The sequence below is a fragment of the Perca flavescens genome, chromosome 19 (genome assembly GCF_004354835.1).
Source record: "Perca flavescens isolate YP-PL-M2 chromosome 19, PFLA_1.0, whole genome shotgun sequence".
Lineage (NCBI taxonomy): Eukaryota > Metazoa > Chordata > Actinopteri > Perciformes > Percidae > Perca > Perca flavescens.
In genome coordinates, this window is record NC_041349.1 from 30406644 (window position 1) to 30427490 (window position 20847).

The window sequence follows — 20847 nt, forward strand, 5'->3', positions numbered from 1 at the left end:
GCCTTAATGCCAGTATGCTTCTAACCAACTAGGTTGTATGCCAAAAAGTGTTTAAAACCTATTTCTGGCCAACCTTGAAGTGTAGTGAAAAGCCACGGAATTTGATTGAGATTGGGGAGGCAGTGGGATGTAGCCAAGAGGAGGCTATAACAGCAGGCCTTTTTCCAGTTTTTTCCAGGTTGGCCATTAGGAATCAGTATTAACACCTTTGCCTTCAGGTGTGGTCAAATGACACAAATCTGTATCCCCAGACAGAGATTGGGGGGGAAATTTATATCTGGAATTACGCAATTTTAGACTGTTATCTTAAAAGCATTTATGGCCTTGCACACAGTTGTGCATGCAAAAGTGACAAAAGGTTGAAGTAGGGCTGGGCGATATGGAGAAAATCAAATATCACGATATTTTTTACCAATACCTCGATATCGATACCGTAACGATATTGTAGTGTTGACCATTGGTGCTTTCACAAAATATTTACACAATGAGAGTTTAGATAAATAATCATCAGTAATGTGGATATAATGACTAAGTGGGTAAAGGCAAATAATCAAACAGTTACAACAGTCTGGTATGTTCAGAACATTACATCACTTTACTGTAATGCAGCCTTTAAAACCAGGAAAAGACAACACTTATGTCATATCACGATATTACGATATCCAAAATCTAAGACAATATCTAGTCTTGTATCACGATATCGATGTAACATCGATATATCGCCCAGCTCTAGGTTGAAGCATACTAAGGCCCTTAAGACCTCTCCTTGTCCAAGGTGTTCTGAAGCATAAGTGGTTTTGCACTCTGTTGTACACACAAAAGGTGAATAAGGTAGTTATGTAAAGAATGCATAATGAATGATTGTGTCGGAAAGTTAAAAACAATTGTCAGACACAGCCCCCATCGCAAAGGAGTCTCAGACACTGTAAGATGATCCAACAAGCACTTTGTTTGAAGCATACTGAGGCATTTAAGACCTCTTTTTGTTTAGTTTATTGCCTTCTTGACAGTTCACACTTCCCTACCTTCCTCCTTCCGCTATGTAAATCCTCAAACTCTTACTACGGGCTGTCACCAGTGCTCTCCCTTTTCACTTTGTCTCACTTTTCTCACTTCCCACTCACCACCCATTGTGACCTATCGAGGTCTTTCAGCTGGAGCTGGGGAAGTTTCACAACTTAACTGCTGAAAATGAAGCAAAAGAAGTGGAAGTGCATCTGCTGAGAATGTGTCACTTGGTGTTGGAATGACAAGTTTAATGATGTGGGAAAGAATGGTCTTGAATTCACAATGGGTTGTTTTGTTTGGAGCCTTGCTCAGAGATGGGATATAGAAGAGTGAATACAGATAAGCCCTGACATCTCTCAGTTAATTCCACTTGATGGTTATATTGCGATGCAGTAAATTATTTCTCTACACTCAGACTTCAATAAAGAGAGGTTACTTTTTAAAAACTACATTACTTTGTAGGGTTTGACCTTAAGTCCTTGGGGCTGTTTTTCCTTTTACAACAGTCATTTATCAAAAAAGAAGTTCTAAATCGGTGTGAAAGAACTCCCCATATTAACAACATATAGTAGTTGGTATTAAATATACATAGGCACAGGAGTGCTGTGTAACCCTTCGGCCAAACAAAAACAATGCTGGAAAACCGTTGACAGTCTCTAAACGTGGACATGTTGTTACGCTGTTTGTATGCACAAAAAAAACAGCGTAATGCGTCGTTATCAACTGGTATTGCTAGAGCTAATGAAAACAATGAAAATCCGACTTGTAAATGGAACACATTCAACGTGTGTGTGACGTCATTCCCAGCTCCGTCTTCTGAGTTCCGGGGTAAATGGAACACACTATGAGAAAGATCGCTGCAGTTGGTAGTGGCTAAACAAGCTACAATGTAAGTTAATAGGGCAACTGTCAAGCTTGTATTTACCTTCACAAAAGTGCTTGTTTCGCCGCTGACAGACTCAGATTATTATAAGTGTCTGACAACATTATGGAAAGGATTTCTAAGGAGGTCGACCTTTCTGTTAAAGAGTAAAAACATAGGCTTTTAAACATAAAAACATCCACAAAATTGTGTTCTCTAAACCCACAAGATTCCATGTAAATAAACAGTAATTTTAGCATCGTAAAATACACTTCATTCAAAGTCGACAGAAACAAAATAAAACTATGAAAAGCCGTGTTGGGTCGTCTTTCTACTTTTCCAACCATCACAACTCTAATTTTGGTTTAAATAAATTACTGATTTACATGTTCACATGTAAATCAGTAATTTATACTTAATATAAATAATAATAATAATAAATATGTTACACGTTAAAAGTATTGTTCTTTTAAATGGAGTCTGGTGGGTTTAGCGCTAGCAACATCAGAGCTGTTTCTGGTTAAACAGAAAGGTCTCAAAGAGGTTTTAAAGGTCTATTTCTGTAGGGATCCTTTCCATAATGTTGTCAGACACTTAGAATATTAATCTAAGCCTGTCAGTGGCTAAATTTTGACATAGGTCAATCAGAAGAAAAAGCATTGGCAGAGCGCCACCTCTCCCCATTCTGAAAAAACCTTCAGAATATAGATAGGAATGAAACTGGGAAGTTTTGGTTTTGGTGTATACATTAAGACATATCTTTTTAAGACAACATTTTCTGAAATATTATTTTAAAATATGCAAATGACGCATTATCAAATGCTAACTTTTGGTGAATTTAGGATAAGTTTACAGGCGCAAATAGACAAAGTGGGGTAGAATAAACATCTAAATGTCTCTTTTTCCAATAATCTGAAAGAAGACTGATATACTGCTAAATGAGGTTCCGCTAAATCCTACTGTTTTGACTCAAGAGGAACAGAACCACTTCACTGTAATTCATAGATAATATAATAGTGTCTTTATGGAGCTGCAGGTGCTCAGTGATGCAATACTAGAAAAAAAGAGATGAAAAAGAGATAGAAAGAATAAAAAATCAGTTCCAAACAAATTATTTTTTTGATCACAAAGAGAAATACCTTTTAGAGCACAGAAGGTAAATTGAAACTCATTTAAAAATGTTGGACTATCTAATATGTAATTTGTACCGCATGGGTACTGTATAGGCTCAAGTATGTCTTCAGGTGTCATATGAGTCAATCTATTGATTTTGCCAACATGGTTGACAATAGTAGCCCATTGGAGTTTAAATGTCTCCAATATGGGAATTGGTTTACCCATGATTACACTACAGGATTTAAATGTGACAAGACAGCAGCTGCTGGTGACTGACAGAACACACAATTTGGCACATAAGGTTTACTGAATGGCCACATGCTCTTACTGGCATTGAACACACCACCCCGTCTTTGATCTCAGCATGTATAACACTATACGGTTAGCAGACATCCTATGTCACTTCAAATAATTCCGACAGAGAGTCACACTCTAAAAGCAAACCCTGTTTGTGGAAAAGCAGTCTAACACTACATTTTGTTTTACTAGTTCAGGGAATGAATAATGTCATTGCCAATTGTTCTTGTTCTTTAAAGTGGAAACAAAGTAACGTCATGCCAAGTAAAATTTATTTCTTATTATTATTTAAAACAATGTTAGCTGACCAAAGTGCTTTACAACCATAGGCAGAATAACAGGTCAACAGCATACAACAAAATCATTTATCGTATATACATATAAATCACATATACCCAGGCAGGGATAAAAAAAAGGTCAATGAAACTAATAAAAAATCATTATATAAGGCCACGTCGTGGCAATTTAAGTAACTTCAAAAGCCAGGGGAAAGAGGTGGGCCTTGAGCTGTGGTTTAATCTCTTCATCTTGTTTTCTTGCTAGCGGGATTCACAACTTTCTTAGGATCAGTATTATTTTGCAGAACTGCTGTTACTCCATCAGCAAAAACATCAGAATTCAAAAAGTGATGATGCCAAGATTGTTTACGTGCCTAAAGCTGTTCTTTAGTGCTGCAGTTAGCTGCTCAGTGAATGAGCAGTCAGCTTGCATATAGGGCTGTAACTAACAGTTATTTATTATTATATTTTTAATTACATGGTACCTGCTGTCCTGAACAAACCCACAAGTTTTAAATAGTTTAGCCAGCGTTTTTTTTTTTTTTTTTGCTGCCTCCAGCTTCTTTTTAAACAAAATTTTTCTTGCCAAGAGTAAAAAACAACACACTTTAGACCTTCTGTGTGTGTGTTGCGTTAGTTCACGACAGTTTGCTGTGGCATCGCTATGACGACCAGCCACGCTAAATCTGCAATGGAAAATAGAGGATGGGGCACCGAGTCGAGTCGAGCCGAGTAGTGTAGAGCTGGTACTAGCAGTGGGTAAGCACCATAAGTCATTGGAAGCCTTATTTCCACTACCACAGTGAACCATAAATGGATGTAGAAATATCATTAACGTCGTTTGCATATTGATACTGTTGCCCGCTCCACTCCACGCCACTCATTAGACCTGTCAATGAGAAATACGGCCAAGAAGAAGTGCAGTTTCACTGACGCAATGGAGAGGTTCTCCAACTGTGCCAAAGCAGCTGTTATTACGCACGGCTGCTATTTGTAGTGTCCTACCACTAATTCATCACGTTTCTGCAAACCATTATCGTGAAATGCCCATCATCATTTTTATATTAAATGTCAGAAAAATGGTCAATGATTCATTCATAGTGTTTATGTTGAAACTAGACTTTAAAAAGTGCTTCACAATTCAGGATCACATTAAATTATCTATAACAAGGAGACTATGGCTCAAATGTGAATAAAAAGAATGAAAATGTATAACTCTATAATTAACTATAATTTAACCCTTGTGTCGTCCTCAAAGTATTTTTTATATCAGATATAAGGGTTTTGAATATCGAATTTTACATTTCTTACACTGCATTTTTATTTCTGTATTTCACACCTGTCTTATTCTGTTTGAGCTGTTTTTATATTCTCTTTAACGGATGTTTTTAAATGTTTTTAACTGGTCTTTAATGTTTTATGTAAAGCACTTCCAATTGCCTTGTTGCTAAAATGTGCTATACAAATAAAACTGGCTTGCCTTGTTGAACACACAAATTTTCTATATGTGAAATACAGGCAGTTCAAATATATTTTTTTGGACATGATGTGCCTCGAAAAATTTATTAATAATACATTTTTTTTTCAAGCAAAAGTAACAAAGATTTGCTACTTTTCTATAATTAAATTGTATATTCTTGAAAATTGTGCTTGTACAAACCAAGCAACTGTAGACATTACCTTGGGCTCTGAGAAATTAGGTATTGTTTTACCATCTCTTTACATTGAGACAAATTTGGCAGATTAGTCAATAAAGAAAAAAAAGGTTATTTACAGCCCTAATCAGAAGTGTGAACATGTATTCCCATGTCTCTGCAATATACCAGGAAATCATTTTTTCTCATTTTAGGGAATAGATGTGTCAAATGCATTTATTTTCTGCTCAGGTTCCATGGCGACTCACCTTGAAATTGACTGCCTTTGGGCAACTTGTTGACTGTGTTACCTGCAGGCTGAACACTCAGTCAAAATGGTGCTGTAAATGCACTTTGAAGCTTTTGAATGCACTTTAAGCCAAATGTTCCTGGTGAGTTCTTCTCCTGGAATGACCTGATCTGCTCTCTCTTCTCAACCCGACAGGAAGAATACCCAGTCAGAGGGGAAATAGCACTCTCATCCAATGACCTCCAACTGGTGCTACAAGTGGAACGTAATTAGTGAGTATTCCTTCAATCGTACCATCTTTACTGCCTCGGCACCTTTAATAACCTCTGTCTTCCACCTGATATGCAAAACTAATTGGGAGATAGATAATGTAGAGGGTAGTAATAATAGAGTGGGATACCACAACGCTCTGCGCATTACTACAAGATTACTAAATGTTTCCAAATCTTGAAAACATATAAAAGATTGAATGGGTGGCTTTAGGATACGGATGTAAGGGCTGTTGGAACAAATTCCGGAAGTTGAATATAATGCGTATAAAAATAAAATACTAATCGAATCCTGAAATTACTATTCAAATGTGTGTTTTTTATCTTATTTGTGTGTTGGCTAATGTTGTAATAATAATAATAATGCTAACCCTAAGTTGCTCTAGTGGACAGAAGGTAAAACAACCAACCAACCAACATGCATTAGCCTGAGTAGTGTAGAAAAAATTAATAATAGGCTAAATTTTAACATTAAATATTGTAATATAATTCTAATATTTCAAAAATAATGAATGAAATTTGAGAAAGGAAAGGTTGACAGCTCTAATTTATGTGCTTAGTGAAATACAGGTGGTAGCTCAATAACCCTGAAGCAACAAGGTTTGAGCTCTTATTATAAAAACAATATGTTGAGGAATTTTGCGAGGTCAACTGGTCAACACGCACAGCTCTAGGAAGCACTGCTGCTGAAACAGAAAGCTAACGTTCCATCAGGCACATTATTTAGGGGGTCATGGACAGTAAAGGCTCTTTTACACTGGACGCAGCCCAGCTGGCGCGTGCAAATGTGACGTCATGAGATCGGCATGACTATTTATACCCGCGCTGGTGCTCGCGGCACTAGTTGCAGTCTTCTCCTGAACAGCGGTGGCGCTAATGAGCAAAGGCTACCGGCGTTGCTCTTTCTACGGACTAGAAGAAGATGAAAAAGGTTAACAACGGCAGCACTGGCAGCAGCACTGCCGTCAATGCTTCGATTTGCTTCGATGACCTACTTTGTCGGATCAAGCCTTTCATTCACCATAAAAGAGCTCATCTTTACCCAGTAAGAGACCCAGTGAGAGACGCGCCACCTTGGATGCGTCTAGTATAATTCACGTTTTACTCGCCAATGACCGTGAAAGTTAAGTCATGGATTCAACCAATGCAACTGGAAGCTTTCAATATTTGCCTCATGAGAGATAAATATGACATGCTCTTGAATCATAGATTTATCTATTTGCTTCTTTGTAATGGGAGCAGGAGATATATGAGTGAGTCACCTCAGGGCACAAAGAGAAGCGGTGCTAATCAGAATGAGCGCTGAGTTCCAGAGAGGGCACGTGGAACAGGGTTCAAGGCCAGCAGAGGTTATGATGTTCCTGTGATAACATTACGGGGAGCTCAGGCTGGTGCGTGCACATTAGCCGTAGACGTGCTGAGACTCCCAAGGTGGACCACTTAACATGCTCGTAAAGCCCCGAGGTGGAGAGAACATGTCTGAACACCTCCGCACTGTTCATCAGAGCAGAGATTCCTGACCAAATAGACCCTCATTAGACTGTGCATATGTCAATTTTGTTTAGGAATCCTAGTTATAACTAAGTGTGGAATTGTAAGGAGCAAAGCTTATAATGAAAATGGACATCCAGCTCTTCTTCAGTACAGTAATACAGAGACAGACCCTCAAATACCTTCTAGGCCAGGTCACCTGACAGAACACTTGACAAGTCAAAAACATACAATATATTGGATAAATAAATACATACATACAGTATTTGAGACAATCATAGTAAGTGTGACTGCGTATATAAACAACATATAATAGCATATAATGCAGAATGAAGTCTATACACCAAATATACACAGAAGATATGTACAAAGCTCCATAGTACGCTTCAAAGAAATACACCAGTCTGTCAGGTCAAAAGACCTTGTGAGTGCCTCGAACTTTATCAGAACAACTTGAATATCACAGTTACAGGGCATCAGGTATGAACCAGCATGATGTCATGTAATAACTAGAAGACAAAAAGGGAAATGTAACCAAACTCTGCTTATCTACAAAAGTGGTAATACTGACTGGCAATAAACAATACCACAGCAATGGGGAGGCAGAGCAAAACAAGTTATAACCCAAGAGACATATGGCAAATCTTCCATATGTACACGCACCCGCCCACTCACACACACACACACACACACACACACACACACACACACACACACACACACACACACACACACACACACACACACACACACACACACAAAATCACTATAGAAATGACCCTTTAGGAGCTGTGGAACATGTCCTGAGCGTAGATCCAGAATGCCTTTTCTTTTGAGTAAGAAGGAGTTTGTGTCACCTTCTCGACGGGAAGTTTGACCAGAGAAGAAACGTTGTGGGATGCTGTTGTAAAATGCGTTGCCAGGCGCTGGGCTTATGATATCATGGTTTGGAATTCTGGATCTGTGCTCAGAGATTCTTGTGTGGTCTGGTAGTTTTTCAGATGTAGGCCACATGGCCATTGAGCATATAGATAAAATCATGTTTTTGGTGTTGAAAGATTTTCCTGTTTGTGGGTGATTGAAAGTAATGTCTTTGTGTGTGAAAATGCATTGTGGGCAGTTGCCACATCTAATGTTGCCACATCTTAATTGCTGTGAGGAATAGTCTGTAGAAAATGAAGCTGGGTCAGTGTTGGAAGGTTAGCACATTTCTCAGATTTCTCTTGTAAACAACCCAAGGTTGTGTGGTTAAACATTTGTTGAATACAAGGTCAGATTAAATTATGTGCCAGTGTTTTAGAAGGATGGATTGAAATTCCCTGCCAAGGGTGAATACTGGATTATACAATAAACTCTAGACTGATGGTTTAGGACAACAAATTTGTGACGTAAATGATTGATGATGATGACTATGAATTCTGCTTTCCAACAGCCTTAAACCTACATGTAATGTTTGTATAATTAGGTTCCTTTTAGATGTTTGTCTTAGATTATCATACCTTGCAAAAGTTATTTTGATTTGTCTTTTATTTCATGTTAAAAGTCTCCTGTATCCAATACAAATCAATTTGTTTTAAGAGTTTTCTGCAAAATAGGTGTTAGTATATTGAAACCACACAGAATAATACTCTACATATCACTGCTCTAAAATACAAATAGGCAACAATTCAAAGTTGACTTGTATTGAAAAGGGTTTAAATGATCACACAGCACTGAAAGATATTTCCCCCCCTTTATAAAAATAAATATTTTAACACTCACAATAGATTAAATATACTGCATAAGGATGGATATTTGTATTATTGATAATTATAAAATATATTAAAATACAATATACAAATATGATCTGCAGGTGAGATCCTAACTCCAGGATAGGCAGTATTAACATGTTATTTTCCACATATGATCATATTTTCAGTACCCCTCACAGCTGTCAGCTGTAGTAGTTGTGTCACAGTGATCGTTGGTTTGTTGTGAAGGAACGTGGGAAGCATTGTACTGCAAGTGTGTGATTTAAGAACGAGTGCGAGGTGCGTCAATGAGTCAGTCAAAGGCAGCGTACACATACTGGACGCATAGGATTTCAGTTGCTTGGAAACAGATTGATGACTTGGAGTAAGAGGAGACAAATGGAGGACAGTAAGGCAGGCTGACAGAAAAACAAAAATCCCTAAAACAATGGTGGCATACAGGAAACAGACAGGCAGTGATGAATGAAATGGAGAGGATACAGAAACTGAGCCACACTGTGTAATACAGGACAGCCAGCTGGCAGAGTCTGTGCTTATTTTAAACCGGCAGTCCCAGCGAAGCGCACAAGTTTGGTCTGGACCTGCGGATGTAGGTCAGAGAAAGAGGGAAGCAGTTGCTCTTTGTATGGAGTTACTGGGAATGTTACTGGAAACTGAGTTTATTTTATCTACTGGGCCTCTTCCACTGGGACAGTACTGAGATTGGGCATCGAGAACCAATTCCTACTTGGAATCGTTTAAAAAATTACAATTCCAATGGAATTGTTTCTTTATTGGAATCGTTTGGAGGATTTGGTTTCAAATCTGATCATCGGTTCCAAATTTTACATGCGCAAGTTTTGGTTTATGAAGCGGCCATGCGCTTGTTGTGTTGCAGCCATGGAGCACAGTAAGCGGCGCTCTAGTGTGGCTTTATTTTACGTTGAAAAAGCCCTGTAAAACTGCAAACCACCTTTGAATCAAAATAAAACTGTGAAAATAGGCATGTGACCCGTTGCAACTCCACCCGTCAAAGAATTGGAATCGAGAATCGATAAGAACCGGAATCGAAAGGAAGAATCGCAATTGGAAACAGAATTGTTAAAATCCAAACGATGCCCAACCCTAGACAGGACTGGGACATGGCCAGGGTGTTTGAATTACTTTTACATTTATAAAAGGAGGAATAAATGTATCTGGTTGTAATAAAACAAGATGTACTGTTTATTAAACAAAGATCTGATTAAAATGAAAAAGAATAGCTTGTTATGATGGAAATGTGTTATCACAACTAAGCATTTTGTTATAATATAACGTTAATATAAGGATGAAAAATATTTTGTACTGCAAAGCAAAATATAGAAAATATCTCGTTATAAAGTCAGTAAAAAAAAAAAGTACCATGTTGTCATAAATATGTTGTTAAAAGTAATTTAAGTCATCATTTAGTCTGGTTAAACTGACTGGTTTATAATTAGTGCACACTAGAGTCAGTTACCCAAGTGAAATTCAAGATGCTGCATTATGAGGCTGTCATCTTTTGTTCTTCTTTCTAACCTTTAATTGTCCGCATTTTGTGAAACAAGTAAATCATTTCTGAAAAGTGTTTAATCAAACTGATAGAGAGGTCTGACAAAGTGGGACTCCTTCATTTCAAGCCAGCTAAACAGACATAAGGGAGGAGAAGGAGAGATGGATGGAAAGAGAATGAGCAAGGAATGTGCTGGGGGGTAGCTGACCTATACACAGATCCTGAAAATAGATTGAGCATGGCGTGTGTGTGTGTGTGTGTGTGTGTGTGTGTGTGTGTGTGTGTGTGTGGAATCCCAGCTGACGTAAGGCTTGACATGCCTGTGCTGGCTGAGAACACACAAAGGATATAGTTGTGTGGTTTGTGTGTGAATCACATGTTTGGCCATCCTGCTATACCACATTATTTTCATACGATTATTTCTCTATTAATCGATTAGTTGTTTGGACTATAACATGTCAGTGAATGGTGAAAAATGTTGATCAATGTTTTCCAAAGCCCAACATGAAGTCCTCAAATGTCTTATTTTGTCCACAAAATAACAAATGACTCAAGCTGATTAATCAATTATCAAAATAGTTGTTGATACTAACTAACTAATCGATTAATCTTTGCAGCTCTAAATATTTCCCGGGTCAAGAAAAATTTGGCTTTTGAGCCAAGGGGTCTGAAAAAAAGATACTAAATGGACCATGTGAAGAGTTCTCTTGTTTTTTATATTGGTCAGGAATGACATAGAATATGGATTTTCTTTCTGTGTGACATAACACTAAACTTTTCACGTCCTTCAACTGGGTGTCATGGTTTTCATCAGCAAATGGAGCTGGCTCAGTTGTTATCACAAGAACTTAGTATGTAATGTGGGTCATGTGATAATATGTGGTCATATATGGGGGGGAAATCATAGCCCCTTCCATTAGCTGATGAAGCCCGTGAGATACGGTTGTCAGCTCCACAAAAGCTAGTTAGAGACGTCAGAGTCATTTCCTCTATCTGTGTGATTCTTTCGCCCCATAGTCACCAAAGTAAATATTGGACCAATTTTTCACAAGCCACATACAGTATGTGGCTTGTGTCAGTACACATTCTGACACAAAAATGGAATTTTTCAGACGGACACACCAGTAGAAAATGAACTCTGTTTGAGACCTGTGTCTTTCTCAGCAACAAACTCTCGCGAGATCCGGCCACACAGATAAGCTAATGTCAGTGTCATGTTATTTTTGTAATGCTAAATATCATCCACACAACATTCACTACACTTTCAAACAAGGCCATTTTGGAGACAGGAAGTGTGTACTGTTTCCGGCCATTGAGGCAGCGTGTAATGCATTATCTTTAGTTATAGAAAGTCTTTGGTTAAGTGTACCTAAATTATTTTGTTAAACATCTTAATGAAGTTTAATTGGCACACATGCTGCATCGATCATACATCGATTTCTTGTATGCCAAAACGGTATACATGAAAATTTGTATATTTAGTACAGTTTTATGTGCATCTGTCAAATTAAAATGGATTGACTGAACTTAATTCTTAAAATCTCAAAGAAAAATGTGAAAGCTTTGTACTGTAGCTATTTTCACAGTTCTTCAGTAGAACTTCAGAGCAGTAAAGATCTATTCCTTGTAAGCAGTGTTTTTGTTTATGTGTATGAGCCGGGTCTGTGTGGGAGGGGGTCCAGTTGGTACTTGACAACTAATTGCAGACCTGTCTTAAAGACTACGGTTGGCATGTTCTGACCCGTCTTACATTGCCGTCGAGGAGGACAGTAGTTTCACGCATGCATACACAGTAGTGTTGACAAACTGACCGAAGAGCCGGTTAATTAACCCGACTCGTGTCACTGAACCGGGAGAATCGATTACCATACATCAATGAACTGACTCACTCCTGTTTTTTTCTTTTACCTCATTTGTGCCGTTGTGTAGCTGGTATTCTTCTGCTACTGTGTGTGTAGTAATCTAGCTCATTGGCGCCTCCACTGGTGTGTTGGTGGTAGAATCAATCAGGAAATGAGCTAGCTAGACCGAATGTAACCGTGCAACCGGCCGGACTGCTCAAATCTAATGTAATCAAGCTGTGTCTTCGTTCTCTGCAAGTTTGAGTTATTAACCAAGCCTTGCTTCTGGTGCATCTTAGATGATTGTGTTCATGGCAATTCACACATTATCGATGGGGAAGTACATCACATACAAATACACGTCATGTTATTTTGGTAGTTATGTTAAGTTAAATGTTAGATAAGTGAATGTCGCTACATGGTAGGAAGGCTGTCACGAGGAGACCGTGCACCAGGCTACTGAACGAGACCGTAAGGACTGTACCCAAGGGTACTGCATGAATTTGGGTCGGCAAGTTTGAGTTATCAACCGATCCCAGAAGCCTTTATTTCTCGTGCATCTTAGATGATTGTGTACATACAAATTCATAGGCTACATTATCTATGGATATCACATACAAATACACATCATGTTATCTTAGTAGTTATGTTAAGTTAAATGTTTGTTACATGGTAGGTAGGCTGTCACCAGGAGACCGCACACCAGGCTACTGAACGAGACCGTGCCTAATGCATGAGTCTATGTAATCAAACGGGTGTCTAGGTTCTCGGCAAGTTTGAGTTATCAACTGATAGCAGAAGCCTTTATGTCTCGTGCATTTTAGAATTGTGTTCATGGAAATTCATAGGCTACATTACCAAGGGGAAAGCATCATATCACATACAAATACACGTAATGTTATCTTGGTAGTTATGTTAAGTTAAATGTTAGAAGTGAATGTTGCTACATGGTAGTTAGACTGTCACGAGGAGACCTCGCACCAGGCTACCGAATGTAACTGTGGCCAGTGCTTGAGTCTAATGTTGGTCAGTATGAGTGTGTAAATAGTATGTCGAGAGCGAATGTAACGTGGTTGAACCGACTCGCGTAAGAGTCGGTTGTCCCATCACTAATACACAGCTTGTACGACACGGAGAAAGCAGCCCAACTGGATCTGCTGCAAAGTGATGCAAGGTGATCACTGGACGTCAGTGAGTAATCAAAATTTTAAGTTAATGCACACTATGACTCTAGATTCAAATGTGTGACTAGATTCACACATTTTCCTTTTGTTTACAGTAAATAAATAAATAATAAACAAATTATTATTTATAATTCATTTGATTCCCAATCAAGATACACTGGTAAGAATTGCTTTCCATTGTTAATATGTACTTAAAAACAGTTCTGAAATGCAAAATAATAAAATCTTAGTCATGTGATAAAACGTGATTAATCGCGATTAACTATAGAAATTCAGCGATTAAAAAAAATGATTCGTTTGACAGCCCTAATAATTATTTCATAAAAAGCAGTGCTATAGTTTAGTATAGTTATATAGTTATATAGTCAGAGAAAATGAAACTGCCTTCTAGGGGGAAAATACTATAGTGAATAAATAATCTGTTTAGAAATTGAACTGGCACAGTTTCAACAATCAAGAAGAGCTTCTTCACCTCAGAAAGTAAGAACATCACTTTGGCTAATGTTACCGGTAACTTTGTTTACACTGCGGCATATCTTTGTGTGTGAACAAGCAAGGCAAAAGAATTAAGCAGAGATGTACATTATTAAACGAGTGCCGGCAGGGTAATCACCATATATTAAATATTAATAGCGTCAAAACAATTGGCCATATCATTTAATTAGCTTGCATTAGCTGGTGGTGCTCAGCAGCTTTATCTCCTCGCCTCAGTATATCTCTCACACACAGCTCAGGATGATGACCTTAAATAGCACATTTAATTTTAATTGCAAATTTTCTGTTGAGGGTTACTAGATGAAGTGTAAGTTCTCTCTATGTTAATGAAAGCCTTGATTACACCGCCACCCTGGGATGATGTGTAATAAAATGGGAAATACATGCCATCCATTGTATGTAATGATGAGGCAGACCCTTGCAGTTGTGTCTAGTTGAGCTAAATGTATTGCTGTGCTCCAGACAGCAGACCTGACAAGGTGTTAATTAGGGCTGGAGTCCTCTGAGAGTCTGACTTCACACAGACAAGTTTTAGAGGAAACGGCACTTTTTAAGCACTCTCCTGGCAACAGCTTTTATTATCTCAGTTCCTTCATCGATTTTTCCCCAGGATCTAGTTTGTTTGAACTTGGTTGCAGCCTCACAGTATCTCCAATTTAATAATGATTAAAATCAATAATAAGCTTTGTTCCGTTAATCTGCTCTAATCCTGTTCGGGATATCAGCTCAGACGATGACTGGCAGCTCCGAGCCACAGCGTCTGCCTCCTTTTTTTGCGAAGGAAATTCCCAAGAAAACCACTCCGATTCAGAGCTGCTTCAGCTGGCAGGATGAAGGGGCGAGGGGAGAGAGGAGGGGGGTGTGACGTATGAGTCAGTACCAGGAAATGAATTGTCCTGCAAAGGCTATATGGAGTGTGGGAAAGACGGAGATACTGCAGAGGGTTAGACAAGCTCACAGGAACCAGAATAAACCCTCAGTGAAAGTTAGTCCTGGTGGTCAAAAAGGGTACGGAAGAGAAGTAGATGTAAAGTCAGAGTGAGACGGAGAGCAGGTGGTGATGTTTGGCTAATGTGAGCCAGAGCCTGCCAGACCTGTATACCCTGCAGACTCTGTAGTGTTTCCTGTTTGGCATGTGTTTAGGAAGTCTTGTTAGAGCAGCTGTGCAACCTTGAAACATTATATATTTATTCCACATGTCTGCGGGGTTGCGTATAAATTGTTATCTTACAGTACATACATGCTTAGCTTTTTATGTTTTGTTTTTGTTTTTGTGTTATGTATTTCTTTAAATGTACAGTGTGCTCCCCACTTTTTTCACCACCTAGCCCTATTGTTGTTGACGGCAAGTTTCTATAATAATGATGGCTTTTAATTCCTATAAAGGCCTTAAAATAATTCATTTAAATATTAGAAGCCTTATGTCTAAAATAGTTCTTCTAAGAGCCTGGGCAAATCATAATAAACCTGATATTATTACAGTCTCTGAAACATGGCTACATAGTGGCATATGTAATAATGATGTTGAAATGGATGGTTACCTGTTATACAGGGTTGATAGAGGATCGAGAGGTGGTGGAGTGGTCACTTATGTGTGTTCCAATTTGTGTTCTCAGCTTTCTATCCCTAAAATTGGCCCGATTGATTTTGAATGTGTTTTTGTTAATATAATATTACATGTAAATAAAACACTTATAATTGGAAATATATATAGGCCGCCCTCAGCCCCTTCTGGCTCTATGAAGAATATATTGGCAACCCTAAGCTCTTTAGAAAAGAATAATGAATGTATAATTCTAGGTGATTTTAACAGTAATTGGCTTGACCGATCTTCAGCAGGAGACAGAAATCTAATTAGTAGTGTGAATTTATCACAACTGATTAATACACCTACCAGAGTAAATTTACAATCATCAACATTAGTAGATTGGATTCTTGTAACTAACCCTGAAAGGATATTATCCTCTGGAGTCATGTCAGATTGTTTAAATGATCACTCTGTAATATACTGTGTGTGGAAAATCAAGATGTCTAAATAGCACCCCAAAGATATAACATTCAGACAGTGCAAATATTTTGATGTAAACCTTTTTAATGATGATATGGGCAATATTAACTGGGACCGCCTCTCGCTTATACCTACTGTTAATGACGCATGGGACTTTTTTTACAGAGAGGTTATGAATGTGATCAATAAGCATGCTCCACTTAAAACAGTTAGAGTAAAAGGGACTAGTCTTCCCTGAATTAACTCAGAACTGATTTCTCTGTTTAAGCGAAGAGATGTTGCTTGGGCCAAATTCCGCCTTACTAGAAACCAGAGCGATTGGGAAATATATAGACAATTACGTAATAGTAGTAAAACTAAAACAAGGAATGCAAAGTCAGAATACTATAAAACTAGCTTAAATAGAGAGTTTAAGAATCAATTCTGGAATAAACTTAACACTTTACTTAACCCTAACAAAACAGGGCGAATTAATCAACTGAATATTAATAATGAAATTATACAGAACCCCACAATAATTACACAAACTTTTAATGAACATTTTGTTGCAGTCTCTCAAGCTAATGAGACCCCTTATTCACATGCAGTTTTCAAAAATCCCCTGCCCCAAAATCTTTTTTCTTTTAAACTGATCTCACCTATAGATGTTAATCAAATTATAGCAAAATTGAAGTTGAGTATTGGCGCTGGACCTGATGGAATGGAATCTAAATTTATAAAATATGCATCACATATCTTGATGTTCCCCCTGGCAAAATTATATAATTTATCTATAAATACAAACTCACTTCCACCTATTTGGAAGATGGCTAGGGTATTGCCTGTATTCAAAGGTGGAAAACCAGATGAATTGAATAACTACAGACCTATTCCTATTATATGTACAGTCCAAAAAATATTTGAAAAATTAATTTTCATGCAATTAAGTGAATATATTGAAAAATATGGTATTTTATCAACAGCACAATCTGGATTCCGACCTAATCACTCTACTACCACAGCTCTTCTCAACTTTACAAATGATGTATATACAGCATTTGATGAAGGAAAATATACTGGAGCAATTTGTATTGATTTTTCGAAAGCGTTTGATACAGTTGATCATTATTTACTCCTAGACAAATTGTATTTGATTGGCTTAAGTCAAAGATCATTATTATGGTTTAATGCCTATTTACATGGTAGGCGTCAATATGTTGCATTACAAAATACATGTTCTACTAGTTTAATTATAAGTAAAGGTGTGCCCCAAGGCTCTGTACTGGGGCCACTTCTCTTTTCTGTTTATATTAATGATATGCCCAGTACTTGTTTATCCTGTAATGTTCATCTTTATGCTGATGATACAGTTCTATATATATCGCATAACCAGAAGGATCAGGTACAGAATGCATTACAATCGGATTTTATTATTGTACAGAATTGGCTCAGAGAGCACAACCTTTTACTTAATGAGAAAAAAAACTTGTACTATGTAGTTTAAACTGAGACCATCTAAAGTGAATACGAATAAATTACAAATCTGTATGATTGATGGAAGATCTCTTGAAAATGTAAATGCATATAAAACCTGGGTCTGTGGTTAGATACTGAGCTATCATTTAATGCTCATATTGAAGCTACAGTCTTGAAAGTCAAACAATGTTTGTGTCAGTTGTACCATTCAATTGATTGCTTTACATTTGATACAAGAAAGCAAGCATCAGGTTGGATATACGTAAAAACCATCTCATATGATGATATTTCCTTTATACATATGCATTTTGTTATCTAACATAGAATCTAACGGCTCAGTTTGACTGCATTGATCAATAGGTCAGAGCAGTAACCTTTTCACCTCTTATGTGCACCCAGAGCCTACCCCTGTACACAGGGCCCCAACAGCACTTCCTCTTTCCAGCTGTGCAGGTTCAGACAGACAGTTACACAAAGCAACTTATGCATCTGAAGCCTCTTGCAGACACTTCCTCTTTCCGACTGCGGGGTCAAATAGGCAGCTTCACACCGCAACTCACACTAAAATTTCTCTAAGCATGTTTATAGTAATATCAGTAACACAAAAACAATCAGCTTTGACTCTTCCAGTTATTTTTATAACTTTACGTTACTGTCCTTAAGCACACTGTAAATAAAAACCAGTGTGTTAATCAGCTTTGACTCTTCCAGTTATTTTTATAACTTTACGTTACTGTCCTTAAGCACACTGTGAGTGGGTTTTTGAATGGTTAATCTGCTGTTCCTTGTACTAGTTATTTTTATAACGTAGCTATTTGTTTACCACACATCAAGTATTACTTCTCTTAATGCTTTAGATCTTTTATTTAATTCCATATGTAGATTTGTTTTAAGGTATCCATTTATGACACATCATTGTACGCTCTATGAAAAATTGGACTGGCTCCAACCTAAAGAAAGAAGAAGGTACCACAGGTTTATGTTTATTTTTAGTTGTATTAATTATGCCAATAAATGTCCCTCTTATCTTCAACAATATTTTGTTAGACACATCTCAGTTTATCCCATACGACATTTGCTCCATCCATTTTTTGCTATACCAAGAATCCATCGGGAAGTTGGGAGAAGAGCATTTTGTTATAAAGAAAACCAGATGAATGGACTGGAATAACCTCCCATTGTCATTGAAATCTATTACATTGTTACCTTCATTTAAAGTTGCACTATTTTTATATTTAAAAATACCATGTTCATGTTTTAATTGAGGATATTTTGTTATCTTTTTGGGCTCATCTGAATGCTGTATTATTATAATGCTGTATTATTATGTGAACAGCTTATGAGGACTTATTACTGTCAATGTAGCCTTGTAATTTATTGTATAATTTGGGGATGTGGTGGACTGTGAATGATGTCTTGTGTTTTTTTTTTTTTTTTGTGATGTTTTTCTTTTTATATGTGTTATTGTGTAATGTCATGTTTTGAGCATGTGTGGCTCTGACAGTTATTTTCTAATAGTGATTGAAAGGACCCCCTTGAAAATGAGATGGTACATCTCAAGGGGCTATCCAAAATAAAGAAAGAAAGAAAGTATCTGCAGAAACACACATTCTGTGACATCTGATGCTTGTCCAATACGGTCCTGTTCACCATTGTATCCCGAAAGACAGCGCTGCCTCATCTGTCAAAGTGTGACCTTCTGAAACTGAACGGCTGAGACAGACCACGACCAAGGCTCAAGCCTGCAGGGCTTTGTTGCCATCTCTCATTTCACTTCACGCCTAAAGTCCAGGATGACTGATGGCCAGCACAAATCACACCTCACACACCTTTTCCACATCCTCAGACGGCAAAATCATGCACCACAACAGTTTTGTCTCTAGGTTGCAAAAGAATTAGGAACACGTATTTGACGGGGGGTTTAGTGTTTTTTCAATAAAAAGAAAAATGCAATTTCACACGATTTTGGGCCATTATTATATGTCATACATCCATATCGATGTCTATTATGTTGGAAAAAGCTAGAGCAGATAATACAAATTACCACTCAAAAAACTTAAAGACAAAATTTGATTAAGAAGTCCACTGGAGACCAACTACAACCATTAGATCTGAGAAAAGTCATTTAGTTAGTTTTGATGCTCACATTTATTTTCAATTCACTCTGCTTAGGTGGTGCCCAAAACGGATTAGGTGCTACAACTAAGCTGTGAAATGCTAGAGAAAACTCTACAACTTTACACTCTCAGAAAGTTCTTGGAACCATTAAAATGTGTTATCTTTATTCTAAAGCTGTAAAGGCATGCAGCTGCTTTTAATTTTAATAAAAAAAAGCTTTCAGTGTAAGATTTCCTGTATTTGTTGCATTCACTTGTGGATATTTAATCTGCTAGTACACACCCAGCATTTTAAGGCTAATTGTTGCCGTGGAAGTGACCTTGAATTGTTTTTGAACTGAGACTAGTAACACTGACCCTGTCAATCAAATCTCTTTTATTTGAAATTCCGGCTGTCATAATATCCTGGCATAGCATTTCCCAGATCCAGGTTCTCTACAAGCCTGTCATGTTCAATTTGAAAAACGTGAACAATTTTGCTCGCAGTCTGCTGGCCTTCTTTTGAACTCCCCAAATGGAGTGGCACTGTTAAAGGACCAGTGTGAAGGATTTAGGGAGAAATCGAATATAATTTTAAAAACTATGTTTTTATTTGTGTATTATCACCTCACACTAAGAATCGTGGTCTTTTTGTTAGCTAAGAACATTGGTTCCCAAACTGGGATACGTGTACCCCCAGGGGTACACAAAATGATGTAGGAGGTATGCAAAAAAGAAGAAGTGATTATCAGTCCAAACCCAAGACACAACAGCAATGGCAAACTGAAGTGACAGATTTTCTGGGACTGATAAACCTGGGAAAGTGATATGAGATTTCATCTTGTAAAGTTAATACAGATAGCATGAAACGACAAACAAAAGTCACGGTCTTGTTAAACTAATGGCATTATATACACTTACATCACTACAAAAATAGTCCTTCATGCAGATACAAAAGGTACCTCTGGGATTCAAACCCAGGATCTCGTGACAAGGCACTTTAACCAAGTTAAGCTTAATTTATAGTTTTGCGGATGCTCCACATGGAGCTTTCATCATAGCCTATGTAAGCGGCCGGAAGTTTATACTTGTGCGTTGGTGTGTGCGTCGATCTCTTTGAGAATAGCATGGCTGGCGTGTGTGTGTGTGTGTGTGTGTGTGTGTGTGTGTGTGTGTGTGTGTGTGTGTGTGTGTGTGTGTGTGTGTGTGTGTGTGTGTGTGTGTGTGCGTGGGGAGTGTGTGGTAGAGCGAGTGATAGAGTGACGTGATTAGCTTCGGAGTGAGTACCGACTCTAGAGTCAT

The 20847-nt window shown here is 37.8% G+C and overlaps 1 protein-coding gene across 2 annotated transcripts in view; it reads left to right on the forward strand.

The window, feature by feature from the left end:
• Window positions 1–20847, forward strand: part of adam19a (ADAM metallopeptidase domain 19a) — a 240780-nt gene that overhangs the window by 99979 nt on the left and 119954 nt on the right. For both annotated transcript variants that reach the window (XM_028564941.1, XM_028564942.1), the window contains exon 3: window positions 5641–5717. In XM_028564941.1, the coding sequence (XP_028420742.1) occupies window positions 5641–5717 (77 nt within the window). The remainder of the gene's footprint in view (window positions 1–5640; window positions 5718–20847) is intronic.